We start from the raw sequence: 22350 nt of genomic DNA on the forward strand, positions 1-22350 counted from the left end.
TGAGTACATTTGTGCCAGTACTGCTGAGCCTCTAAAGCTGTGTTAAATGTCCTTCCAGAATTTCTAAATGAATGAATCCACAATTGCCTTAAAGGAGGCTGTAAAGAGATGGGGATCAGTCTCTGATCAAGTGATAGGATGAGGGGAAATGGCCATGAGTTGCACCAGGGGACGTTTAGATTGGATACTAAGAAAAATTTCTTCAATTAAAGGGCTGTGCATCATTGGAACAGGCTGCCCAGGGAAGCAGCTGAGTCACCATCCCTGGAGGTCTTCAAAAAATGTGTAGATGTAGAGCTTAATGACATGGTTTCATGGTGGACTTGGCAACGCTAGGTTAAAGGTTGGACTAGATGATCTTAGAGGTCTTTTCCTACCTGAATTATTCTATGACTCTATTCCCTGGTGGGAAGGTACAATTTTTGCTACCTGCGTTAGATTTTGCTCCTATTAATGGGGCTTTCATATATTGCATTGAACACTGGAGTGTGACCCAGATTTTTCTCAGAATATGCTCTAAGAATCTTCAAATACATTTGCTTGCCTCTTTCCTGGCTGCTCAGACTAAAATTAGACAAGATTGAAGTATACGTATTGATTGCACATTTACAAACTACACTGCTGAGATCACTGTGGAAACTTTACTAGGAAGAGCTACTGTTTGTTTCTTGATATTGCTGAATCAAGTAATGCTTTGAAACACTTTTTATGCACTTCATTAATGTCATGAAAAAGTACCTAAGGAAGACATTATTTTGACTTGGTATTTATACCTGTGTAAAACATTCCAAAGGTGGCAGTGACAATCCTCAGACACATTAACACGTTCAACTGCAGAGGGCTAATCCTACCTGCCTTCCTCATGTGTCATCTAATACAAACTTGAAAGATAAGTTGAAATACAACAAAAGAAATAGAGTAATTTAATATGGGTGAGCATACTTCAGAGAATGTATCATGCACATTCCACCTGAACAGCCCATATGGGGCAAAGGAGGACTCAGAGGATGAAATTATTGCATTGTTGTTATAGGAGATGCACTATTACAGTTAAAAAAAGTAGAAATGTAATCAACTACCCCACATTTTTTCAGCCCCTGATTAAGGGAAGAAAATAGCATCCTTGGAAAGAGTCTTGAAAATATAATACATGCATAACAGTTGATGATTTCAGCTGAGAGATAAAAGGAAAATGATTTTTAAAATTTCAGATCAAAGGTCAAAGCCTGTTTCAAAATCTGGATAACACATTCACCATTCTTTTGCACCAAAAATACTATTACTTTCATTAAATCTTCTTGCTTTTACAGAAAAGACAAAATGATCTCTCCAGCTCAATACTTCACTGACAGTCAAGGGCACAACCCTATGAATTTTACTTGGTCACTGCTCTACAGGATCATCAGTGCACACTCAGTTAAAATATCTGCTGAATGAAAGCTGACCTTCCTACAGTGCTTTTCTACAGAGCTTCTAAGTATAATGTTTAGTCAGGGGAAGACAGTGCCATTTTGGGGACTACAAAGCAGTCCTTCCTTTGTGCACCAAGAGAGCAGAAGACCATCCCTTAGCCCATTATTTTCTGGGGAAAAAAAAAGAGAAAAGAAAAAAAAAAAGGTACAGACAGCAAGCACTCTATGCCAAAGTCCTGAGGTGACTAAACAGCCAAAATGTTAGTGATCTTACTGATGGCATAAGCTTCTCTCCCATTGCTTAGAACTCCACGTTCCAGTTATATCAAAACTCCCCTAAACGCTTACTCAGCAGTGAAACGTTTTAAAAAGCATTTCCTGGCATCTTGCCCTTCAGCAGAAGAAAATTTGCATTTTTACAGCATTTCAGCCTGTCAGCACTAAAACATTTTAATGGGTTTTGCAGCTGTGCAGGGAGAATTGCGAGATGGTCAGCGGATTCTTATGGCAGGCTGCTGGGAGACAAGTGCCTACGGGTGCTGAGGCAGGAGAAACCAGCTGACCTAACCAGACTTTACACTCCACAGAAAATTCAAACAGCAGCTTTCACCCACAATGAGTATGCCAAGAGCAGGGCTCCATGGGCTCTTTGTAGTAAGGACCATTAAAATCCTTGTTTTTCACTTGATCTGAACAAAAGCAGCAGCTTTCTGTAAGAACTCATGAAAGAGCAAAAGCATAGCCAATTGCAACTTCAATCCCCATAAACTGCACGTAGTATATAGGCTTTAAGATCTTTATTGTCTAACTACTGTGTGGATTTGAGAAAGAAGGCATAAGCAAAATCAGAGAAATGTGGCATCCCAGAGTTCCACTTGGAGCAGGGGACAGCAGCGGGTCTGACTTCAAGGTGCTTCTTCAAAGGACGTTACTAAAGGTACAAGCAAGGAGGGTGAGCCTGCCAGGGCAGGGAGGCAGCAGTAATGCCAGGAGCTCGGCAGCACACGCAGCCTCGCTGAGTGCTTCAGGCTGGCGCAGGAGGGTTGCAGTACCACCAGCTGCCCTTCCTTCCTCAGGGTGCCTGGACAGTCGGTGTCAGTGGGTGAACAAAGTCAGGAGTCCAAGTAAAGGGGTAAATGCACATTCCTCTCTGCTAAGGGCAGAGGAGCGCTCCTTCTCCAAACCTCCTCCTCATGGTTTAACACTTGCCCTACATACTTCCCCCCAAAAGACATCCATTGGGCATCCCAAGCAGAGTCGGCTGTGTTGTTTCAGTACACTTTAATAAAGTCTAATTGCAGTCAGAAAAAAAAATAACCCTGCATAGAACAGCTTAAGTATTTTGATTCAAATAAAATTGAATAAAAGTAATAAAATTGAGATCACATAAGTATATTCACTGGGTTAGCTATCTCATGACACAGTCTTTAATAATTGCACCAAAACATTTCTGAACTAATTAGCCAAATTCTTCTCTTAGATATACTAATACATAACACTGTGGATTTGTTTGGTATTTGCAGCGCTGTGGCCAACGCAGATTTATCCTGGAGACACACTGTCTCTGAATATAGACTCACGATAATTCATCGAGGCAGGGAATATGCATGTGTGTAGGAGGGAGCCTGAAAAAGTTCCAAGGAATGGAGCTTCTGCCACTTGCTAAACCACTGGGGGATGAGAGACGACCACAAAAAGGACTGGATGGAAAAGCCGAGTGGAAATGCAAGAACACAGTCCAAACCTCACAAAGCCAATCCTAAATGATAAGGAAAGGAAAGAGAAGGAAAACAAGGTTACAGAAGTCTGTCAAGGGACAGAAAAGGAAATAAAACTGTAAAAATAAAGCAATGATAAGGCATTTTTACTACAACGCAAAATCTTATTAGAATGTAAGCCAGCAGAAAAGTAAGCCCACAGAGCAGTGACACCTCAATATACACCCAAGGACTCAACAACGTATGAGAACTGTAGATCAAGTATTAACAATTTAACACACCACCATTTATTATACAAAATGTCGACAGCCAAACTTCTTGAAACGTGTCTTACTACTCTGATCTGGAGTTAATGAGAGGAAAGGTGCTCTCCCCTCAGTGTCTGCCAGCATCCTGCCCATGCGGCACAGAGCCGCTGTGCCTCTGTCCTTGTCCTGCAAGCAAGGTGTTACAGCAGTCAGTGCCTTAAAAAAGTAAAGCCTTGCCCTTGTAAAGGGCAGAGCTGTAGCTCATGTTATCACGTTATTGACAGCTAGATGTTACGTTGAAGGGTAAAGCATGAAAACATGAGGATCCTGAGGATCTTCTGAAGTGAACTGAAGTAAAAGGAGGTACGGATTGCTAAAGCTCTCATTGAAAAATGAAACAGGGCGACCTGATCCCACTGAATTCTGTGTAAGAAATGTATCTGCCATTGCTGTTTATTAACTAGGATGCCATATATATACTATTAACCAACAGACCCCACATCATTTTGTTTTCTCTTGTTCACTACCATACTATAATTGAAGATCTACGGGATTTGGTTCTCAAAAAACTCACACAATTGTCTTGTCTACGTTCATGCTTAATCTATAGACATGAAAGGACAAGGGCACCATCAAAAGAGAAACATTTTTAAGCCCTGATTTTAGTTACTAAAAATTTTATTTTTCCCCCCTTTCGCTTTCTACCTAGTTTTGAGGAAAGACCAGCCAATTTCATCTCATTTAATCGCTTTAACATTGGCCTTGTTTTTATTTCTGTTCTAAATACCTCTATTGCAGCTTAACGCCACAGTATTACTTTATCCACAATTTATACAAAAATAATTCCTGCTGAGCTTATTTTCTTAACAGCTTCTTTACACATTCTTAATTGTTAGCTGATGTTCACTATCTATGAATTATTTAATATAAAAGTTATTAGAAAGCTATTAGACTTTCTATAATAAAAATCTCCCAAATACAGTGATACACAACCGTTTCCCTGGCACCAAGCAAGAGTGTCCTGGCAGTCAGTGCCGACAACCCGCCCAGCTGCTGCCTGGAGCAGCTCTGCCCACAGCAAGGCGGTTGTCTCCTTCCTAGCAGAGAAGAGGACTGTGAGGGGCACACAACTCACACGATGCTGCCTGTCATAAGTGAAGTTATTCTTGCCCATCATGAATACGGAAATCCAGCTGCTGTCCTTGGTGTTAACATCACATTTTTATTCTCTTTTTTCCTCTTTTGGTATGCGTACTGCAGGGAATACCCTGAATATCCATCAGCCAGGAATCAGGAGCTTTTATTTCCCAAAACAATCTATTAGGCACTGACTCGGTGCCTGTTTATCCACTGGAAAGAATCTGTCTCTTTCCTTTGTTTGCACTGTATTTTAGCCCTGGGTAAATACCATTACTTTTTTTTTTTCAAATTCTCTAAAATTTAACAGCTAAGTGTCAGAGACCTGTATGGCTGCTGTGCATCTCTGTACAAGCCCTTCATCAGCTGGGTTATGCCTATTCAGCTTCTTTGAGCAGATACCCATTAACTGTGCACCTATCTGTAAAACTGCACAACGTCTTCTAACACATCACCTTTATTGAGGCTCTTAAAAGGTCAACAAATATCATGTAAATAGCCACTATCGTATATATGAATTACTTGGTGAGATATTATTTTAAATCAGCTTGTGACCATGTAGGCTCATATAAAACCCCTTTTTGAGGCTTAAATATTACAAATAAATATTAAAGGAATATTTAATTTTTTTTTCTTTAATGACAAAATGTATGATGTCTTTTTACTTCCTTCCACAGAACCCTGATATTCTTCTATGAACGCTTTGTAACTGTAAATAGCAACATTAATTTGGTCTGAATAATCATAAATCATTAAGCGGGAATATGACTGCTGCCTTCATTCCTCCCAGCCTGTGTATCTTCCAAGAAGATAATACTTGATTATCTTGGTACGATTTGGAATGGATAGATGTGTTAGCTCTCAGCTGCAGAAACCAGTCAAGAATAAAGATGTTATTTTTCTGATAAATGAATGTGATTTTACGATGTTAATGGTAATTTAAAGAGAACCTTCTGAGTAAGAACTCTCTTCCCAGAAGAGGAGCAAAAGGATATTCTATGATGTTGACATTTCCAGAATCCAACAATCCGTTAAGTTTAATTAATGCCCTTCTTGCCCAACAAGAACAAATAAAACTACTCTGCAAAACAATGAAGGAAAATTCAAGGTAAAACCTTTAGTCAGCAACTATTTGAGATCAGCACTGCTAATTCAGCAGATATACTCTAGGTAGGAATGGTAATAAAAATCCACAGATGAAAAGAAAAAAGTACTCAAAGTATCCCTTCCCAAAGGACATTACCAGCACTCAAATTACAAAGGCAAGATTCTATAGAAATTTCCAGGACACCTTGGGAGCATGAAGATTGATTTGACTACTGTCTGTTGCTTTTAGGTATCTATTTGTATTTATGCTTTACAAAAAAAAAAAAAAAAGGTAATTCAGTCCACATAGATTTGCATATGGTGAAAATTGCATCAACTATAGCTTTGCATGACCAAGAAATACTGTGCTTTCATTTACCCATTTTTGTATTGAAATACTTTAAGGTTTTATGAACTTACATATATTCACATTTGTAAAACTACATTTTTCTTCAGTACAAAGCCAGTAGAAGTTGAGCTCTAAGACATATTACTTTAGAGACTGATTCAAGTCCAGCTGGCTTGAGGAGGTATTTCACAGATAACAACAAAGAATACTAAAACCTCCTTTTATTTTCCCAATCATTTTGAAATAAATGTGTTGCAAGATCAATGAAGATCGATTAGCTATATGCCTGCCAAGTTAACAAAAGATAACAGAATATCATCTGTGCTCAGATATCAATATATTCTCAGAGTCCCAAGCAGTTCTAGGGGGAAAAAAAAAAAAAAAAAAAACAGTAAAAAGTACAAAGCTAAAACTTCTAATGTGTCATTAAATGCTCATCAGAGATTTAGTCTCAGAGGCATGATGAATCTTCCCCCTCATATCAGAAGGCACGCAAATCACTGATGGCTCTTAGAAGAACCATTTCAATACACAGAATGTGAAGAAACCAGATTTAAAATTAACAGATTATGATGTTCTCAGTCATGAAAACTCACTTTGAGCTGTATGATCATTTTCAAATAGTCTTTTTTGGAAAGGCGGGCCATTAAATACAGAGTAAATGACATATGGGAAATTGCATCCTGCAGAAATGAAGGCTGGTATTTGTGCTTTATTTTTCTGTTTTCCGCTCAGGTTGACAGGAAGTAAATACATGAAGGAAAAAAATCTAAAATATAACATGAAAAGATAGTACTGGCAATGAGATGGATCAAGATCTCCAGTACATTTTTTCATCTTGATCAGGAGGGTTGGATGTGGGAAACCTGAATAAAGGAACAAAACTCTTGTTTGTTTAACAGAATACAAACAGGTTCAGCTGCCCAGCAAGCAAGAGTACTTTGTATCTGAGGCATTAAGCAGGGACACTGATGCTGTGGACTAACCACAGAGACATGGACATACAGAGACCAGTGCCTCTGGACCTGTATCAGAATATATCGCCACGTACTAACATGAGGAAAAACAAAATCAAGAAGGAAATCCTGAAAGTTTCAGTCTAGTAAGTCCTAGTGAAACACATACAGAGCATCTGAAGAGAACAGTCCTAGCAAACCTCAGCCATCCAGTCTCCTCTGTGCCTCCCAGCGAGGCATTAACACAAAGATCCACCACTGTCTGACTGGAACTTCAGTGCTACGACTGGCAAAGTGTGCTGCTCGTGGCTGGAAACGACACTGCCAGCTCCAGCTTACCCAACCAGACAATACCGATATCTCTGGGATGCTGAAAGGGCTTCCCCCCATTGACACCCCGACAGCTTTTTTGTAACTGTGACACTGCCCAGCCGCTCTGGGATGCGCACCCTGCCACGTCTGCAGCAGGTCACCAGAGTGTCTTAGACCTGTACTCTTGAAGAGTATCAACTCACACTAGCTGAAAGGACACTCACAGAAGCATTGTAGGGTTAGACACAGACCTCCACACATCTCCTGTAAGCTGACAGGGTAATAAGTACTTCTTCTCTATGCCAGCGGGAGGGTGGAGCAGCAATTAAACTAAATGGTGTCACTGGAACAGGTGCTTGCGAGGATCTGAGGCAGCACCAGCCCCGGCTGAGCACACAAGTCTCGCTGCAATAGAGCATCAATTCAGACAGATCCTACTGGGAATTTTAGCCACTTTTAATGCCTTTTTCCACAGAGAAAAGGAAGAAAGATTTACCGGGGAGCTTTATTAAGTTGGATAGCTATTCTCAATAGGGAGAATAAAAGCCTCTGATATGTGGCAAATCAGTCTTCAAGATCAGAAGAATGACCAATAATTTTAGATTTAATAACTCTTTTTAGAATAGGCTTACAATCCGGTAAAGAAAATGACCTTGGAAATTTTATGAGTCCTGTTGGGAAGAAATAATTTGAGTTTTCTGCACATCTTAAGTTAAGAAGGAAAAAAAAAAAAAAAGGAAAAGAAAAAGAAGAGATTTGATCACAGACAATTGCCAGTAGACTGAAGAGAAGAAAAGGCTACTCTGGTACACAAATTGTCCCTTTATTCCATCCACAATACTCAGGATCCATGAAATAATTGGAATTTGATTTCTGCTAAGGGTGGAACATTTTCTCTGAGGCAAGTTCACAAATTTTGAGTCATGAACCAAGAAATACATACTTAAATGTATAAATCGCAAGAATACAAAAAGACATCAATCTCTGTATTACACCCTAAACAACGCTTAGCGTAACAGAAAAAGCTGCCTTAAGGAGACTCTAACACAATCCATCAAACTCCAGAGGAAACCACTGGATTTAATTGAACAAAGAGTGGGTGAAAAATAATGGCTTGTGAATTTGGACAAAATGCATTGAAGCCCAAACCCATCCACACAACGTAATTAATGGTAAACTACCTTCTGGCAGTAATGCAGTAGAATAATATCTACACAGAACATGCTGATGAGTTTTGGCACTTTTTTTTTAATTTGTGAAAGCATTCTTTATAGCTGAAAGTAAATGCAAAACAAACCAACCCTTTTTAGGTATTAGGGCAGGAACAGACAAGAGAGAATCTTATTCTGCACTGACACCGAAGAATCATTAACAGAGCATCTTTTCCATTGGAATACATTTTTAAAAAACGAAAAAATAAAAGATAGGAAAGGTTGAGCTTCCCCTGGTGCAAATCTTTTGAATTACTGACTTCCCTCCCTGGCCCAATGAGTTGAATGCCCTTGCAAATGGTAGGTAGTCCACCAGCTCTTTGCAGCATCCAGCCATAGACACTTCAATAGTAAGGGTGCTCCTTCTTCTGATGCAAAAATAAAATGACTGAAAATATGGAACATTTGAAAAATTAAGTAGTTTTATAGCTCACTCTCTCCATCACCCCCAAAACAGGAGGACAACAGTCATCATGTTGACAGAAGGCAGTTTTATGCCAAGTGCCTAAGTGTTTTGTAAATAGAAATCTTCAGTTGCTCTTTAACAGGCTTATTTTCAAAATCTGAGCATCTTGTTCTGTTTAGACATTTAATTATTATGCCTGTCATAGTTTGTTTATTAAATAGAAATCAGTCAATATAAACCTTGCTATGTTCAGAACCCACGCAGCGCAAGAAAAATCTCCCCCACAATCAGCCAGGGGCAAAGCAGTTCCAAGGTAAAACAACGTAAGTATGCGCTGCAGTATGTTCACTTAATAGTGTTGCAAAACCCTACTGAGAGAAATACCAGAGATTTTTTTAAATTTTTGTGGTTTATTGCTTTATAAAACTGTGGGCCATCTCTCACAACCTGAGAATAAAGGAGTATCTAACAAAACTCAAAGCAACACATGGTAACTGTCCAACTGTAACTGCAAGCGAGAGGGAAGATCTACTAGGAGCTACCTGCAATCTCTGCTTCAATGGGCATCAGACAGGCCAGACAAGGAGAGCTAAGGGTGTATGCAATTTCTGTAGGACCCCTAGCATCACTATCAGCAGGAACAAGCAGAAAAGGAGGCTTAATGAACAGCTGAAGTTACCAGTAACAGACCAAAAAGACCTTAGATTAAACACTTCAGATAACAGAGACCCTCTCTTATCATCTGTAATTTATTCTGTTTCCCAGATTGTCATTTTTAGAGTTCACCAGCTAGTTTCAACACAGCCATGTAAGTTTCAACTAATGTTGTTATGCCAGAGGCTAGTCAAGATTTATTTAAAAGAGACCAGCCATTAAAAAGTACTATTTTCAAATTACAATAATCTAATTTTTAAGCTGCACTGTCTAATGGACCCAGGGCAAGACAGGCAAAGGTCCTGGACCGCTAAGCATATGCTCTTAACCAGCCTCATCCATCAGGGCTGCCTAACAACATTACTGTGGACGTCTCAGGAGAATTATTTGTATCCCATACCAAGCACAAACTGTAAAAATTCCACTTTTCACAGTCATTACTAATTCTTTTAAATCCCTAAGTGTCAATCAGTTGGCATTCCTTTTAATAGAAAGGGTCAAAAGCCATTTGTACTTCGTTAAGTCCAGCATTCTAAAATCAAATTATGTGGAACCAAGCCAGGAGTGTACTGCATTCTCTGAAGCAAAACGATGCCTCTTAACAGACCTGGTCCAACTGTAAAAAAAAATTAAAAATTAAAAAATACACAACTACTTTCAGTAAGCCAGTTTCTTCATAAGTAACTCAAGGTATGAAATTTATATGGGAGACTGTAAATGAGTATAAAGAGCATTATTTCATCTAAACCAATACAATTTTCCAGTCAGCAGAACTCAGATTCTAATTTCAATTCTGAAGCCAGAATCTGTCTGCCAGACCAATTTTACAGACCTTTCCCCACCTCCACGCAGATCTTTTTCTGAATGGCGCCATGTGTGTCAGTAGGAGACAGTAATTTTTAGAATGGTTCTTGGTGATTATTCTGATGAGTACGTGTATTTGCCCTCAATTACTAGGACAGACTTGTAATCACTTTTAAATTATCAATTTGTACTTTTTGGATTATATCATCATAAGCAAGATTTAAAAAATAATCAAAATAATTCTGTATTTACACATCAAATGAACAACAACAAGATTTTCAGTCATTTCTTAGTTAAATACTGAATCTGCTCAATATTACTGAATATTGAGTTTGTCTGCCCATGTAACAAACAAAATGCAAAATGGTTTTGTAGCTTCCAGCAATCTGACTTCATATTGTGACAGTCAAAAATGGTCTGTAAGGTAAAATGCTTTTCAGTTCTCAATCATAGGCTGAGCTTTTCAACAAGAAGCTCAGAGATTACAAATCATAATTAATAGTTCTGTTTTCAAACTTAGTTTCGTTTCTTCAAATTGCTATTTCCTGTGTGTTTTTTTCAGGTGGGCAGTAACAATCCTTTCAGCGATGGTGAAGACATGCAAAAAAGCCTGCTTCTCCACTTCCCTGACAAGTTTTTGTTACAAAATTCCCAAGAAATATATGTACATCAGTAAAGAGGAAGGTCTTTATGACAACACATCTAGTAAGTATTCCTTATATAGTACAAGTTTAAGGATTAATAAAAAAGGAATCTCATGTTGAATTACAGCAACCCAATCAGAAAGGTTGTATTTGTATTCCTGAACAACACAATCACAACAACGTAAAGAAGACGTAGAGGCTTTATGTGAAAATACTGCTTACAACATAATTCACCGATATCTCTCTCAGGCTACAAAAAGATCTGGACTTCTAAAAATGTCTTCCTTTTACTTACCCTCCTCCCTCCCCCCAGTTCTCAATTCTCACTTGTTATTTTTTGGCAAAAGCTCCAAAAATTCCTAGCTGAAGCACTATTCTAGACCACAGTTCTATTTTAGCTATATTTTCCTTTAGAATCAAAACACAGAAATGAAGTTGATTTTCAGGAGATGAAAGCCTTTAACAAACCATCATAGAAATTCTTGTCAAATCAATACCATTCTTTCCCATCAAGCTTCTTCACAAAAATAATATAAAAAAATAACTAGGATCATACACATAAACTTGTACTTGATAATAATTTCATCTGAAAAAATGTCATTCTATTGCCATCCTGTCTCAGCACATCCTGCAAATGTAAGCACCTGTTCCTGAATTTCAGTGAAAGTACTCACACAGCAGAAATGTAAGAATTCAATAATTCTTGTCTTACTTATTAAAAGTGCTTAGCCCGAGTACTAAATATATGCCACACAGCAATTGATCTTACAGCACTTCAGTTAAGTCTGCAATATATTTAACACAAAAAGGAGCCCATTTTCATCACGTAAAGAAGGATTCAATGTTAGTAGGTAGCAGCTGCCAGCACTTGGATACTGCAATAGCTGTTATTAGAAATGGTTTAGGCAGTTTATAGACACAGCATTGATGTGCCTTCTGGTTCAAGTATTAGTAGCTAGATCACGCACTTGAATCACTCTGTGAAAGGCATCTTAAAATAGAGCTGGGTTCTGAGATCACTTTTATCACTGTAAATGCAGAACAGTTTCGACTCTAATGGATAACATCAGCATGCCGGATTTACACCCAGGCTCCCCTTACACAGTCCAACAGAAACAAGAATGACACACACCAACCAACAAAGAACTGAGCAGAGATGAGTATTCTTTGGAAAGGGAGATTGGTGTATCCCAAACAAAGAGACAAAAGCAGTTAACCTCTTAGACATGGAAAAAATCATATGCCAGTTCACAATAGCACTGTACATGGCTCCCACTCTTGATTTTTTTCCATTTGAAAAATACAAAGTGAAGAATAAGTTCTTCCTTGGCTAGGTCTGGGGACAAAATGTGGAACCTTTAGTTTAAAAAACTAAGAGATAAACACAGTCCACAACTAAAGTCATGTGCAAATTGAAGCAAATGAGCAGAAAGACTTTCTCCTCATCTGACCTAGTTCTGTCAAAGATTCACACATAGAGAAGTGGGTGTAGAGGTGACACATACAGTATCTTAAAAAATTTTGGAAGGCAACAACTCACAGTAAAGAATACCTAAGACCCTGATGGGGAAATGAAAGCTAACTGAACTCTAGAATATACAGGCAAGATCTTAGAAGGCTGTCCAGAACCGTGGGCATACCTGAAAATGAACAGATTCGGGCCAAGTCATTTTACAAGAAAAAAAGTGCTGGAAAAATGAAGTCCTGGAAGCATGGTGTCAACAGAATGGGTTTCAGGACACAGCTGCCTGCAGGATACAGGTATGTAATATTTGAAAGAATATTCTAGCAAGCAAATTTGAAGAATCTCTCTTTGCTTTTTTACTGGATTGTAAATTGCTGCTGACTGTGCAGTGACAGTTGCACCATAGAAAAATATTACGATACTGTCCCCAAAAAGGTTGCACACAAAATCAACAACTTGCAGAAACAAGAAGAGAAGGCTCCAACAGACACGAACATTTCATTAGCTTATGCTAAAAAACAAATATCAATTTCTCCAACTCACCATAGACCACTGGTAGCTGGGTAGATTCTGAACGCATTCTGTGGAGTGGTCAGCCACAGCTGCTGGACCAGGTTGCCCAGGGTGGCCATGGAGCCCATCCTTGGAGCTACACAAAGCCCAGCTGCGGACAACCCTGAGCAGCCATCTATATCCGAGCCTGCCCTCGGCTGAGGATGGACTGGGAGAGCCCCAGAGACCCCTCCCCACTCAGGCAGTCCCATGACCCCATGAGAATGGAGAAGTTACTTACGGGTAACTGTTCTCCCACAAACTGAATCACTGAGGGTGCTCTACATGCAAGTTAAAGCCTTGAAGAAAAGCAGAATACAACTGTGAACAAAGTCCACAAATGTTTGTTGTTGTGTTGTGTTTTTCTTTAAACCAGCCTTGCCAGAGAACAGAAGAGGGCCTTGAACAATACGATGTAGAAAAAGCACTGGACATCACTGACAAACAGATTTGTGGAGGAGCCTGCCAGTGAGGAGAGGTAGAATGAAATTCACAGGCTCGAAATGAAAGGCCTGAGAAAACTAATCACCTACTTCAATTTAAGGTTGAAAGAGATGCAAAACCATGGCAGGTGTCTGAGGCAAATCTTAATCTAATAAAGTCAATACTCCATTCTTTCTGTCTGTATCACTAATTCCTCACAGCTCCTAGCCAAGGCACTGTGCATGTAAAGGGAGTGCAATGAGCAGGAATAGGCTGTACAAAAGCGGCAGCCTTAGGTCAAAGGTGATCAGTGACCTTCCCTGTGAAAGAAAGCTCTTGATGAAAGAAAGATATGGTGGAACTGGGAGCAGCATGAACCACTTCAGTCCTCATTTACTGAAACGTAATGGACTTCGACCCACGCTTACAAAATAATTGAACTAACACAAGGGCCTTGCTCAAAACACCGCACCAAAAACATTTTCAAAAACTGTGTGCTTTATTTTGTCAAATAAACCTTCAAAACAAGAAACCATCTTTTCCTGTTTCCTACTCTTACCAATTACACCACAGGATTATGGTAGTTATTACACATCATTGTATAGCACATATATATTTTTATCCACCCCAAAAGAGAAGTTTTGTTTGTTACCTCTTACCGACAGTTATTTTGACAGTTCTTTTCTGAGAGTCCATCCTCATCTTCTCCCATAATATCCACTGCCGAAAATATCAGTGCAACCAGAATTGCAAAGCAGCATACCAGTGCAAAGATCACAATGCATCTTTGCTGCGACTGAAAGAGATTAAGATTAAAAAAGTTTTAATGGGGTGATCACATTCCAGTCAATGACCTGAGACTACAAATTTTAAATAAGATCTAAACTTCTTTGAAGATCTTACTGCCATAGCTGTCAACATGAAACACACCCCGGGATGAAAACAGCCTCAAAACCTTCCTCAGTGTATCACCTTGAGATGTATTTTATACTTCTCAGACACTGTTAAATAATTCATGTCACAAATAATATTCATAATTTAAACTGTCTTCTGTTTGTACCAAAAGGAAAGCATTATACATTAAAATAATGTTTCTCACATTAACTGCATATTTTCTGATTGAGCATCACAGATACAATACACACTTCAGCATGGCAATCAAAAGCCTTGAGAGTTTTGTTGTGTTTGGCTGAAATAAAACATGTAATTGCAAGAAGACTGAAGGACAAAGTCCTTTTTATTGCTACACAAAGTAACTGGCATTGTTATAATCCTCACAGCAATTGAGACATTGGCCAGTCCTTGCCCCACAGCACTTATAATACACGGAAAACAGATGTTAGATGGGATTCAAGGAAACAGTGGGAGACCGCTGGTCAATACAACAGGCAATGCTCTCCGCATTTGAGAGAAAATTAAACACAGCATAGCACGTCCTTACCCTTCAATATGAAATCCTGCAGCATTAAACAGGATACAAGTGTGTATAGCCCTAGATAAATGTGAAACCTTCTCCAGAATCTCCTGACATGCAATTTACACAGCTGCACAAATAAAGATTATTTTTATTCTGAAACCTACTGTTTAAATATACAGTGTGTGTTTTTCTATTGAAGAAAAAATTTTATTGAACGTGTTTTTGTGCAAAAATCTACTTGTTACCATAGTTATTTTATTAATTTTCATTATTGCCCTGTAAATGAAATTTCACATTCAAAAAGGTTTTATAAAGAATGGGAAAGAGGGAAAATGCATAAGAAAGCAATCAACCTAATGCTTGTGCCTTGAAAACAACTTTATAGTATTTCCATCGCTTTTGACACTTATTTTAAGAGGTAATATGTTTCAGACTAGCAAGAACTTTTCCATGTCTGCATAAAGAAAAGGCCAACTTTTTTTTTTCTTTAAAAATAAGCTTCCAAAACTTCCAATTCAGCACACATCCCAGAAAAACCAAGCTCAGTGAAATGCTTATTTAGAACATAGTATAAACAACTTCCTTGGAGAAATAGGAACCATTTTTCTGAAATTCAGTGAGAAAGTATCCTTTTACCTTTATCCTTTTACCTGGGAGATGAGTGGCTGGAAAGCTGCCTGGCCGAGAGGGACCTGGGAGTATTGGTGGATAGTCGGCTGAATATGAGCCAGCAGTGTGCCCAGGTGGCCAAGAAGGCCAACAGCATCCTGGCCTGCATAAGAAGCAGTGTGGCCAGCAGGTCTAGGGAAGTGATTGTGCCCCTGTACTCGGCTCTGGTGAGGCCGCACCTCGAGTACTGTGTTCAGTTTTGGGCCCCTCGCTACAGGAAGGACATGGACGTGCTCGAGCGAGTCCAGAGAAGGGCGACCAAGCTGGTGAGGGGTCTGGAGAACAAGTCTTACGAGGAGCGGCTGAGGGAGCTGGGCTTGTTCAGCCTGGAGAAGAGGAGGCTCAGGGGCGACCTTATTGCTCTCTTACAGGTACCTTAAAGGAGGCTGTAGCGAGGTGGGGGTTGGTCTATTCTCCCACGTGCCTGGTGACAGGACGAGGGGGAATGGGCGAAAGTTGCGACAGGGGAGTTTTAGGTTGGATGTTAGGAAGTACTTCTTTACCGAAAGGGTTGTTAGGCATTGGAATGGGCTGCCCAGGGAGGTGGTTGTGTCGCCATCCCTGGAGGTCTTTAAAAGACGTTTAGATGTAGAGCTTAGCGATATGGTTTAGTGGAGTACTTAGTGTTAGGTCGGAGGTTGGACTCGATGATCTTGAGGTCTCTTCCAACCTAGAAATCTGTGATACTGTGATACCTAACACTAACACTGAATATATTTAGGTTATATGCATATTTTAAATATAATGCATATTAGACAGTTCTACACCTTTCAAATGTATGTTTAAACTTGTGCTAATACATTACCTAAAATCTTATGAGAACATAGCATAAGAAAATCTTCAAGCATTTGCAAAATCTACTCCTGAAACAAATACCATTTGGACTTTTTTTTTTTTTTTTTTTTTGCTGCTAGGTATACTTATGGCAACATATGAACAAAAATTAGAAATGACTGCATTTGGGTGCCCAAAGCTGCAGTCACATGCCCAGTAGGACGTCATCCTCTCACTAAGACCACCTCTCTCACACAGTTTGCTACAGTTCTCTAAGGATATTTGCAGAAACCAATGCAGCTTCTTCCAAGCACTGGCTTTATTTCCGTGGCAGCAAGATTGCAAGGCTACTCCCATACCAGCAAGCCAAACAGAGCCAGGGCTTGTTCTCTACCCTAAGGACAGAGGCAGTGAGCCAGCACAGCTCTCGCCACTAGCGCTTGTTTTACTCTAGTAACAGGATAACTGCAGTCATCCTACTCACTGGGAACAGTCTCGAGCCCATACTGTGGTCAAAATTTGGCTAAACTGCAGCAACAGGCATCCTAGCTCCTACACTGTACACATGACTGCGTGGCACCACTCCAGGAATTGCCTGCCATCCTCTTGCTGTGTCTCCATGCAAGCAGCAGCACAACTGAGCACTCCAGGGGCCCCGGGGCCAGGAGGGAGCACGTGAGCCTTCAAGGCTGGGCCAGCCAGGCTGAGGCAGCAAGAGATGTTTCATTGAAGGGAGCCTGCAGTACCTTCTATCATCCTAAAATGTCCCTGAAAACCTTTGTGAGCACCTTAAACCTAAAAGGCCAAAAGCTACAGCAGATCCAAAATGATATGGTATCACAAGAGGAAGAAGAACAAAGGCGAGTGAAACCGATAAGTGCCTTCAATATCAGGACATTTTATGGTAGCAATATCCAGGTGGTTTTGTTCCAGGAACATGGAAAGGGGAGGCCAAAATAATCATAGAATCATTTAGGTTGGAAATCGAGCTTTAAATCCCATTCCACATAAATTCAGGGAATATAGTCAAGGCTTCTAGACTTCAGTGTTGTAGTCTAAGTTTGTATACAGTTTAAATCCCTATTCTTTCAGTTCTGAGCATGCACAGCTTGCCAAGCTCTGCAGTTTAACTGCTTCTTATTAGAGCAGCATACCATTAGCACCACTAATAAGACCACTGCTATTCTACCAGCACTAAAATAAAGACAGAATTACATATGTCTAATTTACTGCTCTTATTTACACAGATAATCTGTATCAAGCATTCCTCTTTGACAGTCATAATAGATTAGTTATTTCACTTTTTCTTAAGTACCAGCCTAACAGTGTGTTCACAAGTAGTGTAGGGGACCTTTTAAATTCACACATGCTAAAAAGGAACCTTACCAAACTGCAAGAATATTATTTTTTCTTTGAACTAAGGACAACACAAAATATTAAATAAATAAATAAATAAGCAAAGTTTCCAAAGTTTACTATTCTCCTAATCCCACATTATTAGTCAGAGACCTGAAAGGCTAGGTAAAGATCATTAAAAAAAAAATCATACAGATAGTAAAGAGGGTTTTGAATGTTTTTACAGTTCATCTTGAAATTACTCTTGCTGAGTGGTGATTTTTGCCAGCTTTTAAAACTACATGTTACATTAGGAATGAATATTTGAATATTGCTTATCTTCAAATTCATGTTTATATTAGAAAACAAAGAAACAAAAATAGCTACTGGCAACAAATAAGTCTCCAGAGCCTTTCTTTTGACAATGGTAATAAATCTTAATTTTCATGCACTACCACCAATACTGCAGACAATTTTATAATAGGCTTTTTCCAATTATAATAGATCGGAACAGCCCATGCCGCTGTTCTATTCTACTGCGTGCATGTGCGCACGGGCATGTATGAGTAGTAGCAGGCTTCTTGAAAGAAATTAATTCAACACAGAAGAGCTCACGCCGCAGAGAGACTAGAAGGAATTTGTTAGATTTGCTCTTCAGGCTCTTGCATCAGTGAGCTTGGGCAAACTGTTTGCTTGATGCTATGGTGTTGTACGGCCCCTTGGCAACGGGGATCTGAGCTTATCAGACCTATCCTCTTGCTGCTTTCAGTACATGCCTAAAAACCCTCTGTGTTTAAGCTTTCACTCTTCAACACTTAGTTATGGAATATAGTCGGAAGACCTCTAAAGCATATGTAGTCCATCTCTCCATATGCACAATTAATTTAGACAAATACTACTTCTAAAAGATGTTTGTTCAAAAAAATTTCCAGTTGAAAGAGATCCTGCATTCTCTTCAGGTAACCTGCCCCATGCATTGGTACCTTAATGATGCCTAGCTAATTCTCTCCTGCTGCAATATTATCTTTTTCCTTCCCATATGTGCTGAAAATAGAGAGGCAGTGTTTCATTCTTTCCTGCTGTGACCTTTTATACATTTGAAGGTTGCTGGAGGTGCTATGAGGCCTGGGCCCAGAGCATCAGAGGACAAGGATGGCTGAGAGTTTCACTCTCAAGAAGTGCAGACTTCTTTCCAGCATGATCCCCAAGATTCTGTTACATGACAGACATATTTCTTCAAAGCTCAGAAAGAATGAGAAATAAACCCTGCAGAAATGAGGACTATCAAAAATGCTGCTATTTTCCACTTCATGAGCAAAGTGCATTTCTTTCACCTGCCTCATCCACCTTAAACAATACCATTGTTTAAAAAAATAAAATCCAATCAGATACTGCATTTACTAAATGAAAGCATGGTATTTTTCATGCTGTTATACCCCCAGGTAGAAAGCGAGAAAAAGAGCAAAACCTGAACACAATGACTATGCATTACAGCACCACTCAGAGAAGATTTTCTTCTGAGAAGGACTCTATCTGTTTATTTTTATTAAGAAAAATGATAGTCTGTGTCAGTTAAGGTTGCATCAGAGCCAGGGCTATCCAAGCAGAATTTACAATGAGAGCAAGAAAACACCCTCCGTCTTTACTGCATTCCCATTGCTCAAAGGCTGTTAAGAACATTTCAATGGCCTATAGCTTTAACTTTCTTCACAGACAGTAGATATCTCTGTAACATACACATAATGAACCTATTACATGTAAACACCCAGAAAATAAGAAATTTTGTCAAGAAAAAGTCACATAAATCATTTTTGATTTCCATCTTTCCTACTCACAAACCTTGTTATCCTGCTGGAGAAGGTGAAAATAACATATACTTTGACCTTTAATAAAAACTTTCTGGCAAACTCTACAAACTTTGTCCAGATTATTATAGGAGAGAAAACTGGATGGAATATCACTCTCATTGAAAAAAAAAAAAGGAAGACATTTTACAAGTAATTCAGATGATTCTACTGCATATATATATATATATTTCCATGCTTTTAACAGTAATCTAAATTATGGAATAGAAAGGAAATGTGCTGATTAAGTTTTCAATCAAAAAAGCAGAATATATTTAAAGCACGCTGGAAGACTAGATTAAAATTTCAAAATATTCTTGACAATTCAGAGAATATGTTGAGAAAAACAGGTTAAAATTCAATTAAGGAAGAAAAAAAGCTACCAGCAGGTATAAGCAAGCAGTCGCACAGATACAGAAACTCAGAAACCATTAGGAAAAAAGGACAATAAAAATGATTAAGAGGCTGAAACACATGCTTTAAGAAGAGAGACCAAAAAAAAATAAAATAGGACTCTGTAGTTTGGAGAGGAGAAAAATCATCAGAGCACTGGATAAAGTGAAGGCAAAATTACTATTCACCAAGTAGCACGATACCAGAAATAGGGATGTTTATTGAAGCTAGTAGAAGTTAAGTTTCAAACAGATCAAGTACTTTTTTATACAGTGGATATTGAGCATATGGAATTTGTTGTCACAGGAGGCTGTGAAAGCAAATAGCAGCGGCAGGTTTAAAAAGGGATTAGATAATGCCTTTGACAACATGTCCAGAGCAGCTGCTAGAGGAAACAGAAATGGATGTGCCTTTCTAATACAGAAGTTGGGTGGCATGCTATTGCCACTGTTAAACACACTGTGCAGGACTAGATGTGTCACTGGCCTGAACAGTAGGTTTTATTTTCTGTGTTTGTATATTATTTTTCCATAGAAGAATTAAACTAGTTATAGCATACTACAACGTGGACACAAATCAATCATGTCACACTGTAGTATTGACTTACATTTCTACATCCTGCTGTAGTGTTTGTAGTGCATACAAGGCAACAATAATCCCTACCTCTACTTCACGTCTGCATGTTTTGTTCACCTTTCAATAGTGCACTGAGAGAGTTAAGAGAAAAATCAACAATAACCATTTACTCATATAGTCGCCACAGAAAGAAGAGTTAATTCACTGAACAACATTCTTTAATTTCAGTGTTTTCCAACCAAATGAGGCATATGAAGTCACACTGTCTGCCCAGTTTCTTTTGAATCTGTATTTGAAAGAAAAATCCATGGAAATGTAATTATCTCAGATGTTTTATGAAATCCAGCATCTAGGTAGAGTTGGCTGAGAGACCCAACATAGTGCAACTCCCGAGGAAAAGATGGTCCAAAGCTTTGTCTTTCAGCACGTACACCACTCAGCGCCACGCAGCCTCATGCAGCCAGGGATGGGAAGAGTCGCTGCTGCGGTGCTCTGTGGCAGGGTGCAGGGCCTTGAGCGCGCACCCACAGCGAAGCAGCTGCTTTGGTTCCACTGCTCTCTGAACAAACGTTTCATCCAGCAGGTCAGGCATGTAACACAATGACAGACCCATTACTATAAATAGAAAAAACTATAAACTACCTTGGAAGACATCCAAGGCTTTACATACTACTTATCTGAACCTCCTCCACACGAAGTGCTATATTACAGGAAGCTATTAACATTCACAATATGAGCTCTGTAAGAAAAAAAAAAAAAAAAAAAAGAGGTTTCCAGCACATGACCAGCTAATATCTAATGTATTTTGTTGACCAGAATTGGCATATAATGACTGAAGCATTTAAGTGTTCACATGCCATTTTCGTGAAATCAGGCCCTGATGTCTGACCATGATATATTGACTCAGTTTTTAGCATAATGTAAGACAGTACTGTAGTTTGAGAAAGGCAAAAAAGGCCAATGTATACCCTAAAAACATTCTACTGAAATCCAGTGTCTCCTGCAAAGAAAAAAAAGTGTATTGAATAATCACAACCCGGCCTGAACAACCAATTCAGAATACTATTAATAATTCATTAGTAAAAAAAAAAACACTGTAAATACTATTTCTATATCCAAATATCAGTTTACACATCTCTAAACCTGGAGACTCCAGGTAGCTGTTCTTACCACTGCTAATATTAATTCTATTACTCCATCAGGAATTTTCCAAGTAAAAATCGCTGCGCAAAAGAAAGCTGTAATTGACTTCTTTTTGGATAAGCACAAAGATGATCAAAGACACACTACCTCTAGAAAAAACATACCAAACTGAAAACAAAAACAAGCAAACAAAGTAAAACCACACTATAAAACCCCAGAAGCCAGAACCGATGGCAACAGTACTTAATTGCTGTTTCGGGGTGACCAAAGAAAGGTCAGGTGACCAAAGAAAGGTCATTAGGTACAGTGAAGGTAAGGGTGGAGAGAAAAAATAAATAAGGGGGAAAAAATATTCATTGTACTCTTTCAATTTTTAATCTAAAGACTAATCATGTTTATTTTAAAGTGAAAAGGAACATTTTTAAATGTTGAAGAAGGCGAAAAAAACCTTTTTTTTCATAAGTTGCAGGTGAAACATGCTCAGAACACTTTTATTAGACATTTCAGACTTATTTTAAGTGTCTCACCAAGAAAAGAAAGACACCCCATGTTAGAAGTAGATCACTTCAATGATTACTTGAGATCATGCGCTTAACATATGCATAACACATTCCTCTGGACCAGTCTAATACACATAGCTCTGACTGCACAATTCTGCCCGAACTAGGCAGGATTGCCATAACCATCAGACAAGCTTTAGCTCTTCAGGTGAGGCACCTAAGCTAGACCAGACCATACATAGATGAATACATTGATTTGATGCTTGTGATCTCTAACTTACAAATGGTAATGTCTTGTGTTTAAAACTACACGGTTATTTTA

The 22350-nt window shown here is 38.9% G+C and overlaps 1 protein-coding gene across 27 annotated transcripts in view; it reads right to left on the minus strand.

Moving 5' to 3' along the window:
- Positions 1-22350, minus strand: part of PLD5 (phospholipase D family member 5) — a 180048-nt gene that overhangs the window by 93311 nt on the left and 64387 nt on the right. For 14 of the 27 annotated variants that reach the window (XM_083830302.1, XM_083830314.1, XM_083830297.1 and 11 more), the window contains one exon: positions 14037-14173. The exons of 3 other annotated variants lie outside the window; for them this stretch is intronic. In XM_083830302.1, the coding sequence (XP_083686428.1) occupies positions 14037-14173 (137 nt within the window). Of the gene's footprint in view, positions 1-14029; positions 14174-22350 lie in introns of those variants that run through there. 10 more of the 27 variants (XM_083830303.1, XM_083830298.1, XM_083830301.1 and 7 more) reach the window with 6 other exon arrangements.

This window comes from Anser anser (assembly GCF_964211835.1).
Source record: "Anser anser genome assembly, chromosome: 3".
Classification (NCBI taxonomy): domain Eukaryota; kingdom Metazoa; phylum Chordata; class Aves; order Anseriformes; family Anatidae; genus Anser; species Anser anser.